Genomic DNA, 23,248 nt, shown 5'->3' with positions numbered 1-23,248 from the left:
CTGTAAAGCACTATTTCCTAATGTAAGATATTAACTTCTTGGAGAAGCTGGGAAGTGAAGGGTAAGGAGGGAGTGCAACCGCCTGCCATTTTTGCTGCAAATCCTGTGTGAAACCAAAACTGAAGTCCTACCTTGATATCCAGTGTTCTCCGATTTGTTTGGGAGTGGGGGAACAGAAATGATTCATATGCAATTACTACCATCCAACTGGAAATACTAGGGTCATGTGGCCTTAAATTTTAAAAAAGAATTTCTACAGGTGCAGCTTCTCCAGTTGTAATTTCTAGTATTTGAAAAAACTGCACCTCCTAAAATTGTCTTCTTTCAGCCACACATATATAACAAGTAAATATTCTGAGCTGCTAGAGACTCTCCAGGTCCCAGGCTGACACCCTTTCCAGGAGACCAAGAAAGTACTAAACCTGGAACTCTGCGCATATAAATGCTAAGCAAGTCTCAGCAGCTTGGCTGTTGTCAGGAGCTGCCCCTTTTCAGCATGTAACTCCTTTGTTGAGGGAACTATACTGGCTGCTTATTCTCTACCGGGCCAGGTGTAAAGTATTAGTACTAGTGTACAAAGCTGTAAACAATTTAGGACCACCATATGTGAGAGAGCGCCTTCTCCCTTACCAACCTGCCCAGTCACTGAGGTCATCGGAGGGCATGCTCCCGGTGGCTCCACGTGGACCTATGGCCCAGTTGGAGTCCACCAGGAAGACAGCCTTCAGCGCAGTGGCCCTCTTCCTGTGGAATTCCCTGCCTTGGGAGGTCAGGCAGGCACCAACATTGTGTTGCTTTTGGCACCTCCTGAAGATGTTATTTGGAGAGGCTTTCCCCGAGTGACCAGCTGCAGTTTATTATGTTCAGAATCTGTCCTTTTAAAGTGTTTTGGTTGTTTTAATTATGAGGTTTTATTCTTTTATCTTGCTGTTCATCGCTCAGAAATCTTAGATGTGGAGCCATATATAAATATTGTAAATAAATAAAATAAATAAATAAGCAACAGCACCAAACTAAGGTTCTTCCTTTATTAAAGACATAGGTGCTCAATTAACTCTGTGTTTAAAGTGCACGTGAAGAGTCAGAAGTAAGGCACACTCTGCTGAATAACCCCCCTGCCCTTACTGAAGTAAGGGTTTTCCTCATGTTCATGTGAACATAACTCCACACATCATATTTCATGATTTTCACATCATATTTCAAAAACACTTTGCTTTCCACATTATGAAGTTCTGGAAAATATTACAATCTGCTGTACATGGTCATGGGTGGGAAAGTCAGTTCCCAAAGAAGGTAAACCAGAGGGCAGCCCATGTAGTTCCAGATGGTAGGTAAACCACAAGAATTAGAGACCAATTCTGCATAGCCAAGCAACCTATACATGGAATGAAAAAAAGCATCACTTTTTTAAAACGTTCATTCGGACGGTATGCTTCTTGTCAGAGTTTAAAAATCAGAGTAATGCGATTCAGAATGAACAAAGGCGCCTTTATAAATGATTAGTTATTACTCACTGAGCGAGACTATTGGCCCACCTATAGCCTAGTACCATTTACTCTGATGGTGTCATACCTGCTACCTGTTCCTTTTACCTGGGGATGCCAGGGTGTGAACCTCGGATTGTCTACATGCAAAACATATGCTCTGCCTATGAGAGAGAGCTATGTCCCTGTCTGACACACACGCGGGCACGCGCACACACAATGGCCCTGTTCAGACACATTGGGGAAGGGTGGTTAGGCTAACCATGGTGCATGGTGGTTACCATTAACCACTGCGAGTGCTACTGCCATACATGCAGGCAACCATGTTCCGCAACGTGGTTGGACTAACCATTTTCTAACCACCCTCCCCACTGTAGGAACACGCAGTCCTCCGGATGAGGGGCCATGCGTCCCAGTGCCCTTTGCGCTGCCAGCCATTTTGGTGCTTGGTGCTGCTGGCCATTTCAGTGCTAGGCGGTTCAGCAGCCTGCTGCCCCCTGTGCCATGGCAATGGCCCCAATGGCCCCATGCCACAGCATAGACTCACATGGTCTGAGATCCTTCTTTTCCATTCCATTCCAGAGGCCTAGAATCGCCGCTCAGCGCTGGAATCCATTGTTCCGATGCACAGCGCATTCAAGCGTCCCCTGCGGTGCAAACGGAGACAGGCGGCCATCAGGAATCAGCTTCCATCGCTTCCACCAACCGTTTATGCCACTGCAGGTGCGGTGCCAGAGTCCATGCTGCCTCTGCAGTCGCATTGTAACAGATGCCATCGCACGTGGCGGCGCCTGACCATGCCCACAGCAGTGGTGGGCCAGGGCACAAGCGGCAGAGACTGATGTTTGTAAAGACGTGTGTTACTCTAAAACACAGTGTACAATGATGCATATATAACCATTCCTTTTGTGAGGGGGGAAGTGTGGACAGTCTGTTACTCCAAAACTCCTTTTGGAAAGTTTGAATGACCACATATCCTAGAGCAATTCCGTTCACAACTCAGTCCATCCTCCTGAGGAGAGTGCAGCAAAGCTGAAGTCTTCTCCTCAGGCATCTCCTCCTGGGCGCTTTTTCACAGCAGAAGGGGTGGAAGGCGGGGCGTGGGAGAGAGACATGCTACTGCCCTCTTCCCATCCGAGGCCACAAAATTAACCTACAAGAAACTGCAGCAAACGTCCCATCCATCGCTCTGTTTCTCCTGAGCCACTGTTTTGCCATTCTCTGGACACTTGCTGCTACAGAATAAACACCAAAGGAGCCCCCCGGCGAGAACTGAAAGCAAGAAAATAAAAATTGTAAAAGTCAACTGCAGAATTAGCAACAGAGGCCCTTTGAGGCAGACGGAGGAGGAAGTAATGCTCATTTGGTCCTCAATTAAGCTAGCCATATTTAGCCAAGGGGGCCGCCAACTAGCACTTGGCCGGCGGCTTCAGGCTGAGTCCTACACTGTTCGTTAGGATTACTCTGCCCACACGCCTCAGCACAAACACAACACACACACCCCAAACGCCTCATTCCTCCATGGGCCATGGGGGCGGAGAGCAGGCGAAAGAGAGTAACTGCCTTTTACAGGCAACAGTTTCGATCTGTTGTTCTTCCTCTTCAGAACTGTGAGGCATAACATGTCAGGCCCTCCATGCAGTGTGTGTTTGTTGGGGGGGGGGTCTCTCTGTCTCTCTCTCTCTCTCTCTCTCTCACACACACACACACACACACCCATTTTACTCTGATCTACCTTGCTATCTCTTCCCATTTTATTTAAGACCCGGGCTTGCCAAATTCTGGCAAAATTACCTCACTTCATCCAACCCTTCTGAGCCCAAGTTGAGGGCCAATTCACAAATCATCCAAGGACAGAATACACACAACTTGCAATCCTACCATACTTGGGAAAGCAAGTGGGTGGACCATTTTACCATGAGGATAATACACGTCGGAATCACCTCATGGTGGCTTTTTTTGCCACAAAGGGGAAACGATGGCCTTGTGAATCCTCCCAAATAAAGATCTGAAGTGAGGGAGGCCTACGCGTTGCTTTCTAAAGGAAGTTAATTCTCCTACTTGTGAACAATGAACATTGGCAGAGCCGGACCCTTTTCACTGGGTCCCCTCACCACAGACCATTCCCATTTCAACCCTACTATTCTATGAACCAAATTACAAGGCATTACATAGGCATTGATGGAGGCCTATGAAACTTCAAAGGGAGATTAGAGCGAGAGATTGCTGATTTAGAATTTATTAGCAGGTTTAATTCTGTAATCAGAGGTCTGAATCAGGAGAAAGGATTTTTATCACACTACACGTGTTACCTAGGGTCAGGGTGTTTGTGTTATCAGTACCAACTGCACTATGAATGACTATTCTTAATAATGTGATCACCGTTTTCTGCATTTAATTTCTTTCTGACCTCACTGCTTACAATTCTACCCCCACATCCACACACCCACACCACGTGCACTGTATATAAAACTGAAACTCTCTCTAGTACCCTATGAATCTAATGAAGTGGGCTATAGTCCATGCAAGCTTATGCAACAATAAATGTGTTAAGTCTTTAAGGTGCCACAAGCTCTTTCTTGGTTTTGCTGCAATAGACTAACATAGCTACCTTCTGGAAAAATCTTCTCCAGAGTTCCTAAGAAGGTAGACATTCTGAAAAAAACAGGTCTATACATTTAATCTTCAAGCTGCAACTAAATCAACTAAAATGAGAGGGTGACAATGCATGAGTATAGCACAAACATTGCTATGATTATTGCTAATACTTAAAAGGGAACAAATATCTACCAGAAAGAAAGATATAAAGTGCCTGGAGAGGTTTGTGTGCTATTGCAAAAGAGCCGGTTACACAAACAGAACTTTGTACATTTTCACTTGAACATTAGGGTGTGTATTAGAACGAGGAATCTATACATACCAGGAATGCTCATATTTCATAGGAAGGGAACATTCAAAAGTTCTCCCAATGCAGCCTAAATGCCACTTAATAAATACTCTTAACCATTCACACAATGAGGCTGACTGAAAGACCGTAGGCTCTTTCTGCTCTTACAAACATATTTAATAAAAGGAGAGCTGATTCTCCCCGTTTAGCAATTTATGAGAAAGACTTCAGGCTCATGAATCCAGAATAAAAAGCAAAGCTTTAACACTGCACCATGACACTTTGGAAGCATGTCGGGAATGGGTTTCACCATGATTTAATCACAAACTTTATGTGAACAAAATGATGGTTAAGGATTAACCCACATCCAGACTGGAAGTTTTCCTGCATTCCGCTGCAGAAAATCATGCGAGAAAGCACCAAACTCTGCACCATGTTCTATGACCCGTTGCTGGTTAGTACTTGGCTGCCACTTTTCTCATGGGAAAGTCTGTACCTCATTAAAGTGGCATATATCTTCCTGCGTGAATGAACCTCTCACAGAGTATGACTAGATACAACGCCAAACCGAACTCTTTTGCACCTTTCATAGTCCTGCGGCAGAGGGTATCTGAGCAGGTGCAGCTGCATGAGAAGCTGCATGTGCTAAAATTCCCTCTTCTATACAACTACGAAAGGAATGGAATCCCTGAAGTCCTCCACTGCATTATCCCAGCCTCATAGTATCCCCCTTCCTTGCCTTTGTTCTACTCTTCTTTATTAGAAATACACACAACTTCACTCTTTTTCTTTGCTTTCACCACTTACCCATTCACTTTTTTCTTTTCTCTTTTTTTTTAGTGGAAACGGAACCAAGCTATTTCGGGATCCCTAAAACTATTTTACAATCCCACCTCTAGCCTCTCCCTGGTCTTTCTCCCAGCACACCGCATCAGATTTATTGGTGTATCTAAGCCTGCCAATGTTTCAACCATCCTGTGTCTCTGGGCCTTTAACAGCCGCTTGAACTGCAGGAACAAGCAGATGAAGCTGTTCATGTCATGGACATAAACATGAACACCTGCTAATTGCTGCAGATCTAGCTGCAGTTGCCCATACAGCTATAGAAACTATTTAAGAAGTTGTCAATTCTACATGTATACAGTTGCACAAGCACAGCATTTAGTTATTCATTTTTTAAAGACCACAATTCTGGGAGAAGAAAACATGCATGTCCAGGAAAATGTATGAACCTGGCAAAATATTCACTGTTCCCGGAACATGAGAAAGGCAGAAGTTAAGTAAAATGAAAGACAAGAGGGCTAGCCTGAATATGGCCCATGTCTGCAATTCTACACATGGTTGCCAGTACACCCCCTGCCCCCCGCCCCCCATCTCCCTGTAGAAATCAATAGCACAACTTCTGATTAACCATACTTGGGACTGAGCTTTAGAAGACAACCTGGAAATGGTAACTTCAACTGAGCGGTAGGCCAGCAGAAAAGAGAACAGGGAGGGAATGGTATTGCATTGGCATTGTGGTTCATAAGAACAGAAGATGAGCTGTGCTGGATCTGACCAAGGGTCCATCTTGTCCAGCATCCTGTTCACACAGTGGCCAACCAGCTGCACCACTGGGGAACCCACAAGCAGGACATGAGTGCAACAGCACCCTCCTGTGCATGTTCCCCAGCAACTAGTGTACATAGGCATACCGCCTCTGATACGGGAGGTAGCATATTGCCATCAGCAGTAGTAACCACTGACCAGCTTATCCTCCTTGAATTTGTCCAATCCCCTTTTATAACCATCTAAAGCAGTGGCCATCAGGGTTACTTCAAACATTATGGTGTACACCTGGGGCCAAAACTAGATGGAACAACGGAGATGTATGAATGCATCTCTGCTCTTTTTAAGCGTTTGCAAATAGCAATGGGTGTGCATGAATTTTAACGCTTTCCCCCGCATTTTCATAATGAAAATCCCCCTCCTCTGGCAGTAAAAACATGTGCAAACTCCGTTGTCACATCTACTTTGACCCTAAAATGCTTTAAGTGGACACCTAAAAATGATTGCCACAAACAAGGTACATACAGGTGCACTCATCCAAGAATTACCAGCCAAAGCTTCCTGCCAAGTGCATAACTGGGGGCAAATCCAGGTTCCATGAAATGTGTGAACTGGGCCTCAGTGGTAATGTACATGCTTTGCTTTGAACGTGGCATGCCCCTGGTGCAGCTGTGATGCCCACCATCTCTATTTAGACCTGAAGTTGTGAGATGTGGGAAACCCTGTTTCCATAAAGCTTTCGCTTGAGAACAACTACTAGTCAGCACGGATAGGTCTGGATTAGAGGAGTTTCTATACTTTTGTCTCAGAATGAGATAGTTAAGACTGTTCCTGCCCTAAGTTCAGAGCAATATTTTATTTTCTGGTGCTGCTTATCCTCACAAGAAACTTGCGACCATTACTGTAACCATGCCCCTTCCAGAGCAGCTGAAAAAGTTTAAAAGAAAAAGCAGCGACACGCGAAAGACCATTCCGCCAGTCCGTGGCTGTGCAGCATTTGAACCCGTCTCCTACTTCGAAGTCTAGAACACAAACCCTTAGCACATTGCAGGCGAGTTGAGAGGGCGATCTCAGGAACTCCAAGGCGCAGATATTGTGAAGTGCTCAGGAACTTAAGGCATTTAAAAATCAGAAAATAAGAGTTGTTGTACAAAGCAGAAGAGACATTTGACATTTAAATGTACAGCGTGACTTTAAAATGGGTCAGACCCGGGAACATGCGAAACTGCAGCTATTATTATTATTAATAATAACAATAATTACAAACAGACGGGGGGGAATAGAAACCACCAGCATAAAACGTCGATGGTAAGTTTTTAAAAATAAGATTTGCAAAACAGAACAGAGCGAAACAGGTCCATGCCGCTCGGGATCGATAAGTTGCTCCGTATCTCAGTAACGCACCACTTTTAAAGCAAAAAAAAAACCACACCCCAGCGACATAAAACCCCTTCCCCTTGCACCCAACCGCGCAGCATTACAGACAAATCTTCCCTTCCGCTCTTCCTTTCGCAAAGAAGGCGGCGAGAGCTAAAGTCCATTCCACTGAGCCAGGGTCATGCCGGCGTCCCGGTTTTCTTAAGCGCCTTAATCATAAATGGCACAAGCCTCGTCCAATAACACACCGCAAAGCGTCAACATCGTGTTCGCTCGACACCATTGGCCAATGGTCATCGTCGGAGCTCGAGATCCCGCCTTCCGTGGACAAGATCGGCACTGGCCCGGCGGCCATGTTGAGTGTGGCACAAGAACGACTTCGGCTTGGGGAGCCTTGTTCGCCTATTCCGAGATGTCGCTGCCAATTCTGGGCACCGGGAAAGGCTTTCTTAGCATGCAGGGGAGCAGGCTGGGGCGGATCCGGTCGATCAGCGGTCCTAGCTGCGTGGTGAAGCCGAGTGGTGTCGACACCAAGAGCTCCAAGCGCCATCTTAAGTGTGGCAGATCCTTCTTGCCTCGGTTACCTTGCCGCCTCCATTGGGTATTGCAAGCGTGGGCTGGTGCTAAGCTCCCTCCTGCGCTATGCATCCAGCTGGGATGGGGGTCAAATCTCCCCCCCCCCCGGAATGTAGAGTTTTGCTAATTTTGCAAACAGCAGCAAAAAAGCATCTGGGGCTCAGTTGCATCAAATAAAAGCAATTGCATGTCCCCCCCCCAGGGGAGAAAGAGGTAATTGTTTTTTCAACAATTGCAATTGCGAGCGTTTCACTTCCGTTGGCGAGTTTTACAGATCCGTGAATCGTTTCACCAAATCCCTTTGCAAAGTTTTTTTGGGGTGGGGGACGGTGGGTTTGCAAAAGATGGGCGCATCGAACTTCGATTTAGCTGTTTTAATTAGTTTGGCCAAATTCCTCGGATGTCGCCGCGGGGCGGGGGCCGGGAGTAAGTTTGGCCAGTGCCTTTATTAGAAACCAGTTCGGGGGGGGGGGTGTAATGGGGGCGCGCGCTCTGCTTTGTGAAATCGGGCTGACAGCAAAAGGGAGTAACAACAGTGGCGAAGGAGCCAGCTCGAATTTCCCGGTTTTCTCCCGCTCAGAAATCGAATCTTTCTCTCCCCCCCCGCCTCGCCTATTTTATTTTTTTAGGCGGAGTTTTGAGTTCCCTCTCCGCAAAGCGATTAATGTGGCAAAAAGCCGAAATATCGCCATGAAATTGAATTAGAGAGATGATGAACTGGGGCAAAATAGTAATTGGACCAAGATTTGCCGGCTTCAGCAGCACTCCCTCCGCCCGCTCTTCCCGTCATCCCCAGACACGCGAATGGACGTTTCCACGTGCGCGGGAACTCCGCTCTTGGGCATTGCATTGTGCAGCCAATCATGGGGCATTTCTCCCCTCGGCGCCGGTGGAAAGCGCACAAGCGTGCCCGACTGTGCGTATTTTTGCGCGGCGCGGGGGAAGTGCGAGCGGGGGCCCCCCCGTGCACGTTTGTTTACTGCTGCGCGATCCTCAGCGTGTTTACTCCGCCAGCGGCCCCGGGGACCTTGCTGGGCCTTGCTCCCGCGTAAAGAGCGCATACACACGCGCGCCCTACCCAAGACGCTCCTTCACCCTCTTCCCGCAGGTTCGCAAGCCCGCGTCGATCCGGCGGGACGGCACTTGCTTGCGAACGTCCAAAACAAGAGGCGGCTGGGGAAGGGGCGACTTCGGCTCAGCGGGGGTGGAAACGGTGTGAGCGCGCCTTTGCAACTTCGAAGCCGCCCTCGACGTAGCGCTGGCGCGTTCGGAGCAGAGAGAGAAACGTAAGAATTCGGCGTTTCTGCGCCCCGCTCCGAGCCTTTGCCGAAGTGTCGCGTTTTAACAATGCCGCCGCGCTCATGCGCTTTTGCAGTGCGCAAACCCTTGGCCCCCCCTTCCACCCCCACTGAGGAGGAGGCTCCCGAGGGTGCGTGCCCCCTTTGCCTCGCTCGCTTTGCGCCGCCTCCCTCCTCTGCATGTTTTGTACGCTAAAAAAAACCCCTCCCTCCCTCCTTTTGGACGGCTGAGGCCAGGCATAAACTCATCGCAGTGGTGACAAGACGGGCGCGGAGGGGCGGGGGGCAGGCTTATACAGCTTTAGGCGGCCTTGCCCATTGTTCGCCCCTCGACCAATCCCCGGGCCCATCTTTCCCCGGGCCGCCCAATCAGCGCCGGGCAGGGGAGTGAGCGCGCCGCCCACTAATCTATATTAAAGGTAGTGGCGCCGCGTGAGCCTTCCACTGGCTCGGTCCAAAGCCATCTTTGCATTGTTCCTGCCTTCTTGCTCGGGCTCTCGGGGCTTTTATTTTTTGCTCTTTCCCCCCCTCCCGCTCCCGGTCTTCCCACCTTCCTGGGCGCGCGCCACCGGACCTGTACACTTTGGGGCTTATTTTTGTATTTTAGCTCTATTTTATATACCGCACAAACTCCCCAGCCAGCCATGTCAGACACCGCCGTGGACACCAGTTCCGAGATCTCCACCAAGGTAAGGCTTGGACGGACTGCCGCCCTGTCCCTCCCCCCTCCCTCCCCCACTTATTTATGGACCCGCTCCAGCAAATAATCCCCAAAGTACCGTTTTATGCGTGCCTCCCGCGGCTCTCTAACGTGCGGCGTGCGCTCGCTCGTTCCCTGCTTCCCTCTTCCTTTGTTTGCGACAGGCTCCGGGCTTGCAAGATTCCCGGCTTCTTTCTCTACCCTTCTTCCAGTACAAAAATTAAAAATAAATAAAACCACCTTGGGATCCCCCCCCCCCGAGGGGGCGGACAGATCGTGCCTTGTGGGGAAAGGGTGAGAGAAAGAGGCTGCGACGGGGGAGGGTTGCATTACGCTGCTGGAGCGGCTCTCGCTCTTCGCGCTCCGACGTTGCCTGTAACAACAGGCAGGCGTTTGGAAAGAGCTTCCATTCAAAGGAGGCTTCTCGGGTTTGACAGACGCATAAAACTTCAGAGGTCTCCTTCCGTTGTCTTTTTTTTTTTTTAAGTGGGAGGAGGTGGAGGGGAGAAGGGAGGGAGGGAGGAATCCGAAGGAGGCTGGCGAAAAGCCCCCGCCGTAGTAGGCGGCTGTAGAGCGCATTGCAATGTTTCCCCGGACCCTCTCCACCTGAAACTGAAACGAGCGAAGCGAGCGCGCAGCGCCACTGCTGAGCCGCCTTTGTGATGGTTCCGACGTACTTAAATGGAAGTTGACTGTGCCGCCCCCCCCTTTAATTTGTTTTTCCTAATTGCACGGAAATAACTTTACGACCCCCGGTGGCTGTGATAAAAATCGGAAGCGGTTTATTTGGGCAGGAGGAGGGGGCGGGAAGGAGGTCTGGGGGATTGGAGGGGGGGCGCGAAGGGGGGAGCTATAAAGACAGGCTTCACTTTGATGGGGAGCGATCGAATGGGAGACGGGCAAATGTTTGCGGCCATCCAGCGCAGGCTCTTTGTTTTAATGGAACGGGCGCCCCAGCCTCCCGGGAGCTTTCCATATTTTCTACCTGCTTTTTCGCCCTCCGGCAACCCCTGCCGAGCCCTCCACGGAAGGGGTTTCCCCTCCCACCCCCCCAAAAGAGGGCGATCTCTTCCCACCCCGCGCAGAGGGGTTCACAAGCGGCTTTTAAACCGAACGGAAAGTCTAACCTTGCGCCGCGAAAAAAAAAAGGAGCAGGTTAAAGAAAGAAAAAGGTGGTGAGTTTCTCTCCCGCCCCCTCCAAAGTTGAGCTGCCCCCCCAGCTGAACTAGGTTGACCCTGCCCGCCCCCTCGGAGACCGAAGTTGAGGAAACGGCTCCCGCTGGGGCTTCGGGGGTCGCAGCAGGCGAGGGGAAACGGCGGGCAGGAGGGGACTTGGCGGCGGAGCCCACGCGTCCGCGGGCGCAGATGGGTGGGGATGAATGGGAAGACGGGCTGCGGGAAGGCGGAGGGGGAAACTTGGTGTGTTTCTGACGTTGACGGCTGAAAATACCCCCTCCCCCCCCGCGCGGTACTATTCTCGGGAAGGGCGGTTGTGGGGCTCGCACGGGCTCTTCTCCCCTGGCCTGGACCCCCCCCCCCGACGGGCGGTGGATACAGTGTAGCAGCCGCCGGATACGTTGTGCCAGGCGGGCGGCGCGCGGCTCCTCCGGCCTCCTGGCCACTCGAAGACCCGGGGCGGGGGGAGGTCGCAACCGTCGGGCGGCCTTTTTTCTCCCCCCCAAACCGCGACGCCTGTTTTTAGGGCCCCACGGGGCATTCGCACGTTCTTTGGCTGGCGCCCTCGATGTAGTCGCAGACGGGGCTGCTCTGCTCCCCCCCGCTCAGCCCCTCCTCTTTCCAGCCTCGAAGGGTTGTGAGGCCGGCGAGGGAGAGCAGGAAGGTCATTCCGCGGCACGCAGCATCCCCTCCCCCAAGCCCCCCTCGACGGACCGCGAGGGAGGGAGGGGACAGAAGAAGCGGGAGCCTCATGCTGCTGCTGCCGGCTGCCCCCCCCCCCGGTGTTTGCACGCCACCTCCAACCTCCCGTAAGGGCCAGTTTCTCTCTCGTCCCCCCCTCCCCGGCCGGTCCGCCCGGCCTGCCTTTGAAGCTCCGTGCTCGCCCCGACGGGACGTCGCTCAACAGCGGGAGAGGGGCGCATTTGAAGCCAAGATCCACACGCCGGGAGGTGCGGGTCTTCTAAATAAAGTGATCCGAGTTAACGGCTTGAGCGGGATCGGGATGGCGACGTGTGGTTCCATGTTCCGAAATCCCCTTCCGCCCGGAGGCGGGGGTGACTGCATGAATCCCCTCACCCGTTTTACGAGAGCGAGACCCCCTCCGGTGTCCTGGCAGGCGCGGGTGGGCGTCCTTCATATGACAGGACGCACCCTGCGGGGGAGGGGGTGTTTGGGTCCCCTCCTGCAAGAGGGAACGTACTTCTGAAGGGGGGCGTTCTCACACACACACACCCCGTATGTAGCGTCCCCGACCCTATTTTTTGCAGACGGGGCAGCTTTCTCCATTCACCTAAATGTGACCCTTCGGGGGGTGGGAGTCGGCGCTGCCCCATATGCAACAGAAAAGCGCTCGCACTGTTTTCTCCCTCTTCGTGCTTGCAGCGCCAGGGCATTGAAATGCTCAGGGGTAGAAAGCTGCAGATTTATTTCCCAGGCGGGCGGCGGCTCCTCTCTCCAGCGCCGCCCCCGGCTGTCTGCGGCCGCAGTAAACAGCGAGCGAGCAGCAAGCCGAAGCGCCCCACCACGTGCCGCTTTCTGTTCTCTCTCGCCTCTTCTAGTCCCCGCCCGCGCGGGGCCTCTTGGGGATCGTAGTCCGCTCCCAACCCGCGCCCTGCCACTTGCCCTCCCTTGGCCGGGCCCTTGGCCGCCGGCCTCCCGCTCGGAGCGAACTACACGTCCCGGCGCGCCTTGGGAGCTCGGCGGCGACTGGCCAATCGGAGTGGCGCCAAGTGTGGCGCGCAGGTTTGAAATGGCCCAGGGCGCATGGCAGTACCGCCAGCCGTGAGCGTCCAGTTCATGCGCCCCCTGCAGGTGGGAGGTTTGTGTTCATTGAAGGACTAATATTAAAGGCGCTTCAAAAAACATGTTGCCTGCACAACCGGGGGCTTAATAGGTGTATCTGTGACTGGGAGGAGGGGTGGGAGGCTGCGCTTTGAAAAGCTTGCATTTAAAAGAACAACACAAATGTACGTGAGAGTGGGGTTACCCTGGGCTGCACATGTTTTTTCTCATTTGAAGAGAGAAATTCGTTTGCCACGTGTGGCCCATTTTATTGCCACTCTTCAGTTATCAAATGGGATTCTTCTAAGCTCTTGTTTATGTTTCCTCTGCCAAGTGCCTTGTATATTGATGGTTCTGTGTATTCTTATTAATAAAAGATGTACATATCCCAAGTTCAACTTAGCTGCTTGGCAAGTTTCCCTTGACCGATACACAGCATGTTACAGTAGGCATAGTTTATATTGCATTCCGTGGCGTGCTTTGTTTTGTTTTAAATCACAAGTGTAGTCGATAGCAATACTGTGGCTGCTTTTGAAGCTACAAGCGGCTCTACTGGGCCTATGATGATAGAGACTCCTCTGTCAAAGGAGTTGAGTCAAAGCGTTGAGTTAAAATGTGTTGCTTCTAACCTGGAGTCTTTTGTAGGTGGATGTGTTCTTAGGAGGTGGAAAAATCTGGTGGTTGTAACTTTTAAGTGCCACTGCTCCATACAAACTAGCCCTGTCTGACAATGCAATTGACCTGTTATGCTGTATGGTGAAGTGTTCCAAGTTATGAGATTTTCTTCACCTGTGAAATGTGCTGCTTTTTAGGAGCATTATCTAGTAATTAGACATTGTGGCTGCATGAGAGTGAGATGGAATTTTCTCCTAATTCAGTCATGCTTGTTGGTGTATAAATGCTGCAAGTCTTGCTGGATGAATGTAATCAGATTTTCTTTTTCTTATTTCCTTTTTAAAAATACCATGGAGCTTGTTTGGATTTTTTTTTTCCAGAGGTTAGTTTGAGCAACAGGTGTGTGTTAGTGGTACTGGTGCGACACACTATTCTGGGTTCTTCTGGGCGATGCGGTCAGGGTTTGCTAATCCGTTCCTGATTTACCCAGAAGCCTCGGCTGTCCTGATCGAGGCTTAATCGGAACACCCTTGTCTGGGGCCTGCGCTATTGGCTGAATAATCCAGAAGCAAGTCTAATCCAAATAAAGAAGAGGGAGGGGGTTGTGTGGGATGGGGGGGCTTTCCATATTGATGGTGGAGCTGTACGCACCACAGCTGTGTCGTCATTGTAACACCACGCTCTGTGGGGAATGAAAGTGAAGCATATGGTGGTTGGGGCAGCAGAGCGGTCAAAAGCCTGGCCCAAGCTTGCCCCATCAGAGGACGGCACCGCCAAGGCATTTTTGGGCACCACATGGCCTTGTTATGAGGCAGCTTTGTGCCTGTGGAAGGCCTCTTAGCTGTGCTGAGGAGACTCTCCTTTTGCCTGGGGCATGGGCAGTTTCCTGGTGATAAAGGGGACCAGGGGGTAGGTGGGCTCTTCTCTGGCTCCAGCAGCCTCCTTGGCTTTCCCCTGTCTTCCTGCTAGCTGACAAGCAAGAGGTACAGACATCTGTTCTCTTTCAGTTTTGTGGCTTGAAATTCAGGAGGCTCAAGATGGGCTCCTGAAGCCTTTCCGTGTGGTTTTTAGTGTTAAATCAGTGGCTTGCCGATGACTCTTAACTCACCCAGGCCTCTGTCTGACCTTTTTTGTAGGGGAGGGAAACTTGCCATAATATTGTGATGCTGGGGTGGCAGGGGGGAGAGATGTTTCTCTGCCTTGGACAAGGAGCCTAATCTAATAAAGACTTGGCCCATTGCGGGGAGCTGATGCCGTATAGGGAAAGCATTAAAAGCCGGCTTTTCCATTTGAGAGTTCTGAGGCTTAAGCATGTTTGTCCAGCACCAGATGTTCTAAGCGCAATCTTGTTTTTTTGGGGGGGGGGAGCAGCGCTTGCTCTAGCTAGTCAGACTTCAGCATTCAAGCTGTTCCACACGTGGGTGGGGAGAAATATTCCCACACTTTTCCCAACCGCTGTTGCTTTAATGTTCCTGGTCGTGTCCCCCCCGGCTTCCCTGGGGGTCCGGGAGATTCCAGCTTCCCAAGAAGAACACCAATCCTATTGGAGTCTGGAATCCTGGTGACTCATTCTGGTTTATTTCTGTCCCCTTTAAGGACTTGAAAGAGAAGAAGGAAGTTGTGGAAGAGACAGAAAATGGCAGAGATGCCCCAGCCAATGGCAATGCTGTAAGTACCTCTGCCGGGCAAAGCAGTGTCAGCAGGTGAATTGACATGAAGTTACCTTTTCTTGAGTCTGACTGCAGGTTCCACCTAGCCCAGTATGGTTTACTTTGTCTGGCAGCTTCTCTGTGGAGTCTGTTTTCCTTCCCCAGCTATGCTACCCGAGATCCTTTAAAAATTAAAATCTGGAGTTAGCAGGGATTGAAGTTGGGCCCCTGGTGTGTGCAGATCCACTGCGGTGCCACTGAGCAGCAGCCTCCAAGATGTTGAGGCCTGTCTTGCGTATGTGTGTGAAGGGATGCAGTATCTTAATTCTCCTCCCCCACGCTAAATTGAAAATCTTGATGGTAAAAGCATACGAGGGTGAATGAAAACCCAGTGGAGTGGAAAAGAATCCTGGAGGCTTTATTAACGCAAGAATATTCTGCAAACATGGAATGGTCACTCTTCCGACTGAAATGTTTTGCACGCCCTGAAAATACCTATAGCACAAGCAACAACAACAGTAAATAGTAGGCAGAAGTTTGTTGGTAAAGTGTGTCCCCCGGAGTTGGGTCTCTCTTTTGGATGTTGCTCCTAGTTCCGAACCACCAACTTAGGACTGATTGGAAAGCCCCCTTTGCGGCATCCTGTTTTGATTGCCTTAGGGTGCAGTCCTAGGCATGTTTAGACGGAAAAAGACCTACAACTCCCAGCATGCCCCAGGCCACTGTGGTTCCCACTGACCCGCAACTAGAGAATCGCTAGGGTGCCAGTGGTATCACAACAGCTGTCGCGAGAGAGGAACTGCAACTCCCCATTTAAAGCACAGCCCTTAAGTGACAAGCACCTGTGTTTTGGAGTGAGTTCCAGCCAGTCTGGAACTGCGCGCCGCATTGGGATTGGCTAGGGCCAGCAATCATTGGTTGGTCTTGGGGCGCTTTTTTTAAGTGTGTCTTGTTTCAACAAGGAGAACGAGGAAAATGGGGAGCAGGAAGCAGACAACGAGGTAGACGAAGAAGAAGAAGAAGTCGGTGATGATGAGGAGGATGAGGAAGAAGGTGATGGTAAATGTCCTTTTTTCTCTCTCTTCCCCCCCCCCCCCCCATGATGCCCTCTTGCTCTGGTTGTGACGGTTTGCAGAGGGCACCGTCTCCCCCTAGTGACAACTTTGAGTTTAGCACGAGGAACGAGGTGGTTGGCCCTTCCACCAGTGCCCCCGCGAATTAATTCTTAGTGGTGTGGCTCTCTGCTTGAGGAAGGTGAAAGGAGAGGTTTGTTTGCCTTTGGGCAAACTGGTGCCAGGGGCTGGGGTTGAACTAAATCAGGGGGGGCAACTTGTGGCCCTCCAGATGTTTGTCTAAAACTATCACGATCCTTCACCACTAGCTAGGGCTGGTGGGGGTTGTTGGTGAAAACATCTGGAGGGCCACAAGTTGCCCACCCCTGAATTAGATGACCAGGTGGGAGAGCTAACTTTTGCTTGGCCACTCGGTAATAGGGAGGCAGCAATGGGAAACAGGTCCTTATTTATTTTATTAATTTTTCAAGCAGCATGCATTGTTTTCTTCTGTTCTTCCCCCGTTCCTCCCCATCTTCACAACACCAACCCTGTGCGGTAGGTTAGGCTGAGATTTAGGGACTGGCCCAAGGTCACTCAGTGAAAGCTTCATGGTTGCTGAGTGGAGACTTAACTCTGGGTCTCCCTCATCCTAGTCTGAGAGGTCCAGTGGCCATGCTGGCTGGGGATGATGCAAGTTGGTAGTCCTACGCATCTGGAGGGCACCAGGTTGGGGAAGGCTGCTTTAACTATTACACCACCCTGGCTGGGACTAGATTGTAGAGAGTCTGTCCAGGTGCAGGGAAACCAATCAGGTCTTGATTACTGCCATTCCTTTGCAGGACTGGCACCTTTACATTTGCAGCTGTCTCCCAAACATTTTTCTGTTGTGGTGCCGAGGAGTCGGGGATAACTTCTTGAGCCTTTTTCCCCCACACATATACTCCCGTTGGGGTTAAATGTGAAGGATGCCTCTTGGTGTGTGAGTGTGTAGAGGATACAGGTATATTTTCATGCAGCATTAAACCACTTGCTCCATAATTGTTCCTAGAAGTGGCTGGAAGCTTTCCACTTGAGTGCTTCATCTTGTCATGGTGACCAACCAAAAAGGCTGGAAGGGGTGTGAAGCATCTACTGTGGGTGCCCAGAGTAAGAGAGGGGCCACTCCTTCTCCAAACCTCCACCCCCTGTGCATAGATCACAGTAATCTCTGCCTTGAGAGTGAGAACCGAAGGCCTTTTCTCCACCCCACCGGTTGGGTGGAGAGCTTAGAGAGGTGCCGCTGTTTTGCTCCTGCGGCTTTATGTTAGGTACTTGGGTTCTGACTCCCTTTAGTGCCCAGGGGGAGCCCTGCAAATATTTGGGCTGTTGATTCTCCTGCCAGCTCTTCCCTTGCTCTGGCTCGGCTGTTCCTGCCGTGACCGATGCCCAGTGGATTCCCACGCTTGTGCGTCTGCTCTTGTTCTTGGCCATATAAAGAGCATCCATCCTCCCCACGTGCGCTCCTCCCCCCCCCCCAACCCACTTGGAGCTGATACTGCCAGCCTTTTTCAAAAAGGGACTCTCCAAGGGCAACCTGTGTTATGCCCCTCGCCCTTAACAGCACCTCCTGAGATCCCTCTTTGCATCTCCTCGCAAGTGGAAAACAAGATGCAGCTTGCAAAAAGCCTGGCCCCTTTCTAGGAAGGAAGCCTGCCGGTGATTAGAAAGCTGCCGGCAGCCTCCAGCCCCCTGACGATCCAGCCTCCAGCCCCCTGACGATCCAGCCTCCAGCCCCCTGACGATCGATCGCCCTGCTTCTGCTGCCTCCAGAGGGTCTCCTGTGGCATTCAGGCCGTTTTGCATAATTGGGCGTTTGTTGCTGGGTGGGGAGTGTTGCTTAGAGACCGTGGAGATGGGGGAGGAGAGGGGCAGGGAGCCGAGCTGGGAAACCATGGCGATGAGCGGTGATGTCAGCACCAAGCTAGGATGTGGTGGCAGGGAACGTTCTGGGTTGCCTGTAGCGAGAGGAAGCGGAGCGACTGCTCCTGGCGGCTGCCGCTGGGAGTTTGAGCAGGCTTCTCCCAGGGTGCCTTCCCTCCTGTCCCTCCGAGCATTTGCCGGGGTCACGAGGCTACATGCCACAGAGATGACGGCCCAGTAACAGAAGATGCGGAATAGCTCTCCGCCTCCCAGTAGTTCTTAGGAGGATACGTTTGCTGGGTGGTTCCCCCCCCTTTTTTTTGGAAACGTGGTTAGGATGTTACTTCCATCCCATTGTTTACTTTGCTGAAATCCAGGAGGTAAGAATGTCCCAGTCGTCAGCCCTTCAAAAATAGTCAAAAGAGAGCCTTCTCCCCCAGTCTTGTTGCAGCTTTGCTTTGTTTTCTCCTCCCCTGTCCTTAAATTGTGTGCGGCCAGCACCAATCCCCCCCCCCCTCAAGGCAGCAGAGGGGAGGGAGGGAGGTGGGGAGGGTGGACCTTTTATTTTATTTCTGTACCACCCAATAGCCGAAGCGCTCTGGGCGGTTCACAAAGATTAAAACCACAAAGCGCAGCATAAAACAATATTGATGCTCTGATTTGGATTCCTGCATTGAGCAGGGGGTTGGACTTGATGGCCTTGTAGGCCCCTTCCAACCCTGCTATTCTGTGATTCTATGATTAAGTATGAGAGCTTAAAACCACAATATAACAGTGCAACCAGAATAAAACCTAGCAGCAATGCAGAGATTTAAAACACAGACCCTATTCAGGTGACCCTAATCTACAACTCCCATAATCCATTGCAGTCTCCCCTTGTGGCTCACGGTGACAGTTAAGCCAGATTACTGGCCTAAACATGGAGGGCCTGACTGCTTAACCAAAAGAGCTTAAGGTGGAACACCCACCCCACCCCCAGCACGGTGGCTTTTAAAGGGCTTTTGGAGTCTCCCTCCGACTGGGCTGAGCTGTCCCTGATCACTGGCCCATTTCACCCCTTATCTGGGTCAGTCCATGCGCCATCTCATCTCTCCCTTTCTCTGTCAATTCCACGGGATGTGGCCCACGAGCAGAATCCGTGCTTGCGACGCAGGATAATTAGAAAGTGTCTTGAGTCAGAACTAATGAATCCTGGCTCTCCTGCCTCATTAAAGATGGGCTCATGGTGGAGAAGGGATGCAGAAGTAATCTGGGGTTGGCTGAGCAATGCAGCCCCTAGAACAGGCAAAGCCGCTCCCCAGTTTTTGCTTGGGTCTTGTGAATTTGGTCCTCACAAAAGCTACTTGTTCCAGCAGCCCCTTCATCTGCCCCCTACAGATCTGGCTTGTCCAGAGGTGCTGTATCTCTACCGAGCGACTCCCTCAGGCACCCTGTCCTGGGACACAGCGGGGCGCAGGTGCTGTCTCAAGCTTGGTAGCCCCACGCTATCCTGTATATATATTTTTCCCGGTGCATAGAACAAAGCAGGCAGGGTTGTTTGCCACACTGTACTGCTAAACCACACACTCGCTCCACCAAGTTTGGAACCAGTTGACAAACTCCTCCCCTCGCTGTCTTAGCGTGGATTTCTCAGCAACGCCCACAGCCCTCTCCAAAGCGTGTCGGCTGGATATATCTGGAGAGGAAAGGGGCGGCACGTGCCACAGCCGTTGCTGAAGGAAAGCAGGTGCCCCACCTGCCCAGAGGCCACCTGGGAGTCGCTGGACCCTCATAGTGAGGAGAGCAGCGTTGAAGCGTGAGAGGGGAGGCGTCCGCCTCCCGCAGCCTGGCACTCGCCAGGTGTGTTGGACTCTCTGAAGGCTGGTGGCTCCGATGTCAGTGGGACTGTGAATCCGCTCCAGGTGTCAGTCAGTCAGGCAGAACACTCAAGGAGCTGTAGAAACACCTTGGAGAGCTCCTTCGGAGTTCTGACTGAAACCCGGAGCGGATTCACCACCCCACTGACATTGGAGCCACCAGCCTCCGCTGGTTGGACTGCAACTCCCATAATCCCACAGCCAGCAGTCTTCCTGCAAAACCCCTGCAGCCCATTCCATAACCCAGGTTTTTAGGGGGTTGGCTTGCCAGGGCTCGGTCCTGGAGGGGTTCTGCTTGCCTTTGGATGCGGGGGGGACCACGAGTGGGAGGCAGCTGTTGCTTAGGGGCTTCCCGTAAGCATCTGGTTGGCCACTCCGGGAAGCAGGATGCTGGGTGAGAGAGGCCTGTGGTCTAACCCACCAGGGCTGCTCTCGTGTTCCTGTGGAGCGCCCGAGTGCGCTTGTGTCTGTGGGAGGAGGGTGCAGCTGGTGCCGTGTTCTTTTGTGCCCCCTGGTCTGGCATTTCCTTGCCTCACTCCTGCCCTCTTCCCTGCAGGCGAAGAAGAAGACGGTGACGAGGACGATGAACCGGAAGGTCCCACAGGCAAGCGGGCAGCTGAGGATGATGAGGTAAGCAACCCAGGGCCACCCTGGGAGGGGCTGGGTGGCCAACAGCCCTGCCAGAACCCAGCCCCATTCCCACCCCCAGGTGTGTGTTCCACATGTTGGTCAGTTGCCGCTCCCATCAGCTGTACCCAGCATAGCCAGTGGTCAGGGCTGATGGGCATTGTAGTAGTAAGATTTGGAGGCCACACATCCCCCCATCCATCCTTGCTCTAGGCCAGATGTCCCCAAACTGGCACACACACTCCCCTGGAGGTGTTGGGATTGCAATTCCCATCATCCCCGGCCAGCAAGGTCATTGGCTTGTAGTTCTGCTGGGTGGGGATGATGAGAGTTTGCAATCCCTAAATCTCGGGGGGGGGGGGGGACCAGGCTGTGCTGCTATGCATAACATGCTGTGACATTGTATATACAGCAGTACATAAACCATTTTGAAGCCAAGTGTGTGGTCGTTGGAGCATCCTTCACTGCACAAGTTAGGAGAGCTTAAATAACCAGTCTTCATCCCAGGGATGCTGGGAACTGTAGTGCTGTGAGAGGGAGCTGTGGGTTCTCTAACAGTTCTCTGGGCCCCTTCCCCAAATTTCAACACCCAGGGTTCTTTCAGGCCATGAGAGTTAAATTGGCCTAAAACTCAAGCTTAGGTTGTTAGTGGAGAGTTCCCAATGGCTGGGTTGGCTGGGGCTAATGGGAGTTGTAGACCAGTATATGTGTAGGGCACCAGGGTGAGGAAGTCTGCTTTAGGCCAGAGTCAGGCAACCTGGTACCCTCCAGATGTTTTGGATTACAACTCCCACGATCCCTGACGATTGGCCATGCTGGCTGGGACTGATGGGAGCTGTGGCCCTAAACAGCTGGATTGCACCGGGTTGCCTATCCTCGCTCTATGCTACAGGTGGTTGCCAAGTAATTGAACTTTCTGGGGGATTTGCATAGCGTGACAAGATCCAGCTGGATTACATTAATCTGCAGCTCGTTGCCCGGCTCCAAACACCAGGCAAGAAGGCAGCCGGTTCCTGCAGCAGTCACATGGTCTCCAGCCTTTCCACCCAGTAATACTTGGCCTACTGGCGTCATCCTTTGTCAGAGTTGGGTGCGTGAAGGAAGATCGGAAGCTGCCTTACAGTGAGTCCGTCCAGCCCGGCATTGTCAACACGGGCTGGCAGCAATGGCTGTCCAGAGTTTCAGGCAGGCTCCTTTCTTAGTCCCACCTGGAGATGCCGGGGATTGAACCTGGGACCGTCTGCATGCGAAGCAGGGGCTCTACTACCGAGCCACGGCCCCTCCTTCAAGGGGGATGGATGCAGCTGTTGTTCTAAGCTTCTGGGACAGCCTTCCTCAGCCTGGTGCCCTCCAGATGTGTTGGATTGCAACGCCCATCATTCCCAACCAGAATGGCCATTGGCAGCCTTCCCCAACCTGGCGCTCTGCAGATATTCCGGGAAATGCAGGCAGAGGAACAAGAGAGGGAGAGGAAACTTCAGGAGTGGAGGGAAGAGACATCAGTGTTAGGGGGGCTTGTTGGGCTCCTCCCAGCACGACAGCCGTGAGAGTTTCTGTCGCTGAGATACTCTGCGAGCCGGGCTGAAGGCGTGACCGGGCCAGCTCAAACAAAGCTAAAACACAGTGTCTGGGGCAGGAACAAGAAAGTGGGTTTGTTGAAATCACAGTAAAAGAGATTAATAACAAAACAGCCAGGCCAGCTGAGCCTCTGAGGTTGGTCCCGGTGTGCAGTTGCTCCCGGTTCTCGCTGTCAGGCCTGTCTGCTTCCCCAGGGCGGGGGGGTCTTCAAAATGCTTGCTGTGGAATGCAGCTCTTCGCATCCGAAGGCACTGGTTCCCTCCCGCCTGGTGGGTGTGACAACTTGGCAACTGGGCTGCCCGCTGCCCGCACTAGGGCCGCGTTCTTTGAAGCTCTTTTAAGATGAGAAAGCCGGCGGCCCAGGGCGGAAGGTAAAGGCAGGGCCCGTGAGTCAGAAACGCTGGCGGCGGCCTGTGAGGGGGTCTCTGTCCCGCTCTCATCCAATGCTCCTTTGCTCTTTTGCAGGATGATGAAGTCGATCCCAAGAAGCAGAAAACCGACGCAGATGATTAGGAAGCAGAGTGATTAAAAAAAGAGAGAAAACACTTTTTTTTTTAAACTTAAGAGGAAAAATTTTTTAAAGGCCAGCGTGACCTACTTCACCTTTGAAACTTCCTGTTGCTGAACATGTCCCCCTTTCCTCCTCCTTGCTGTGGTCATTGTCCTCAAGTAGAGCGGAAAAAGCCCTGTAAAAGCCGGTGCCGCCGCCACTTGCCCAACTCTGAATGAAATCAAAGTGAAAATCCCTCCTCCCTCACCCGTTGCCACCTCAGGGAGGAGGAGTGGGGAGAAGCCGACACTGTTCCCACCCCTTCACTCTTCCCTCCCCCACTGAAAACTTCAAGGCCCAGCTTGCTTTTCTTAAAAGTAACTTTAAAGGAGAATTTGTTTGTATTTTTTATTTACATTTTATATTTTTGTACATATTGTGACGAGGTCAGCCATTTTTAACGCGATCTCTGATTGACCAAAAGGGGGGCTTTGAAGTGCAGGTTTTTTTCCTCTGTCCCTAAAAACAAACAAAAATTTTCTTGACTTTACTTGTGGTGTGACCATGTCTAAACCATTATCTCAAAGGAGAAGAAAAAAAGACCTTGTAAAAAAAAAAATCAAAAACGCAAAAAAGTCCAATCTTTATTCT

The 23,248-nt window shown here is 51.6% G+C and overlaps 1 protein-coding gene and 1 long non-coding RNA gene across 3 annotated transcripts in view; one reads left to right on the top strand and one right to left on the bottom strand.

Annotated features, from left to right (window-relative positions):
* The window catches only part of LOC146351742 (uncharacterized), a 19,091-nt gene extending 8,070 nt beyond the window's left edge, over positions 1-11,021 (bottom strand). Inside the window, exon 1 of the long non-coding RNA XR_014789645.1 lies at positions 9,950-11,021. This is a non-coding gene — a long non-coding RNA (uncharacterized LOC146351742). The remainder of the gene's footprint in view (positions 1-9,949) is intronic.
* Positions 9,612-23,248, top strand: PTMA (prothymosin alpha). Of its 2 annotated transcripts, none has more exons than XM_084847725.1 (5): positions 9,612-9,859; positions 15,040-15,111; positions 16,058-16,151; positions 20,459-20,532; positions 22,573-23,248. In XM_084847725.1, the coding sequence occupies exons 1-5, from the start codon at positions 9,815-9,817 to the stop codon at positions 22,618-22,620; spliced, it is 333 nt and encodes a 110-aa protein (XP_084703851.1). In that variant the 5' UTR covers positions 9,612-9,814; the 3' UTR covers positions 22,621-23,248. The 2 variants fall into 2 exon arrangements, with proteins under 2 accessions (XP_084703851.1, XP_084703850.1); XM_084847724.1 differs by having other exon boundaries at positions 16,055-16,151.

This window comes from Heloderma suspectum, chromosome 3 (genome assembly GCF_057233095.1).
Source record: "Heloderma suspectum isolate Gila_16-S chromosome 3, 16-S_ref, whole genome shotgun sequence".
Taxonomy (NCBI): domain Eukaryota; kingdom Metazoa; phylum Chordata; class Lepidosauria; order Squamata; family Helodermatidae; genus Heloderma; species Heloderma suspectum.
This window is presented reverse-complemented; position numbering and strand designations above follow the sequence as displayed.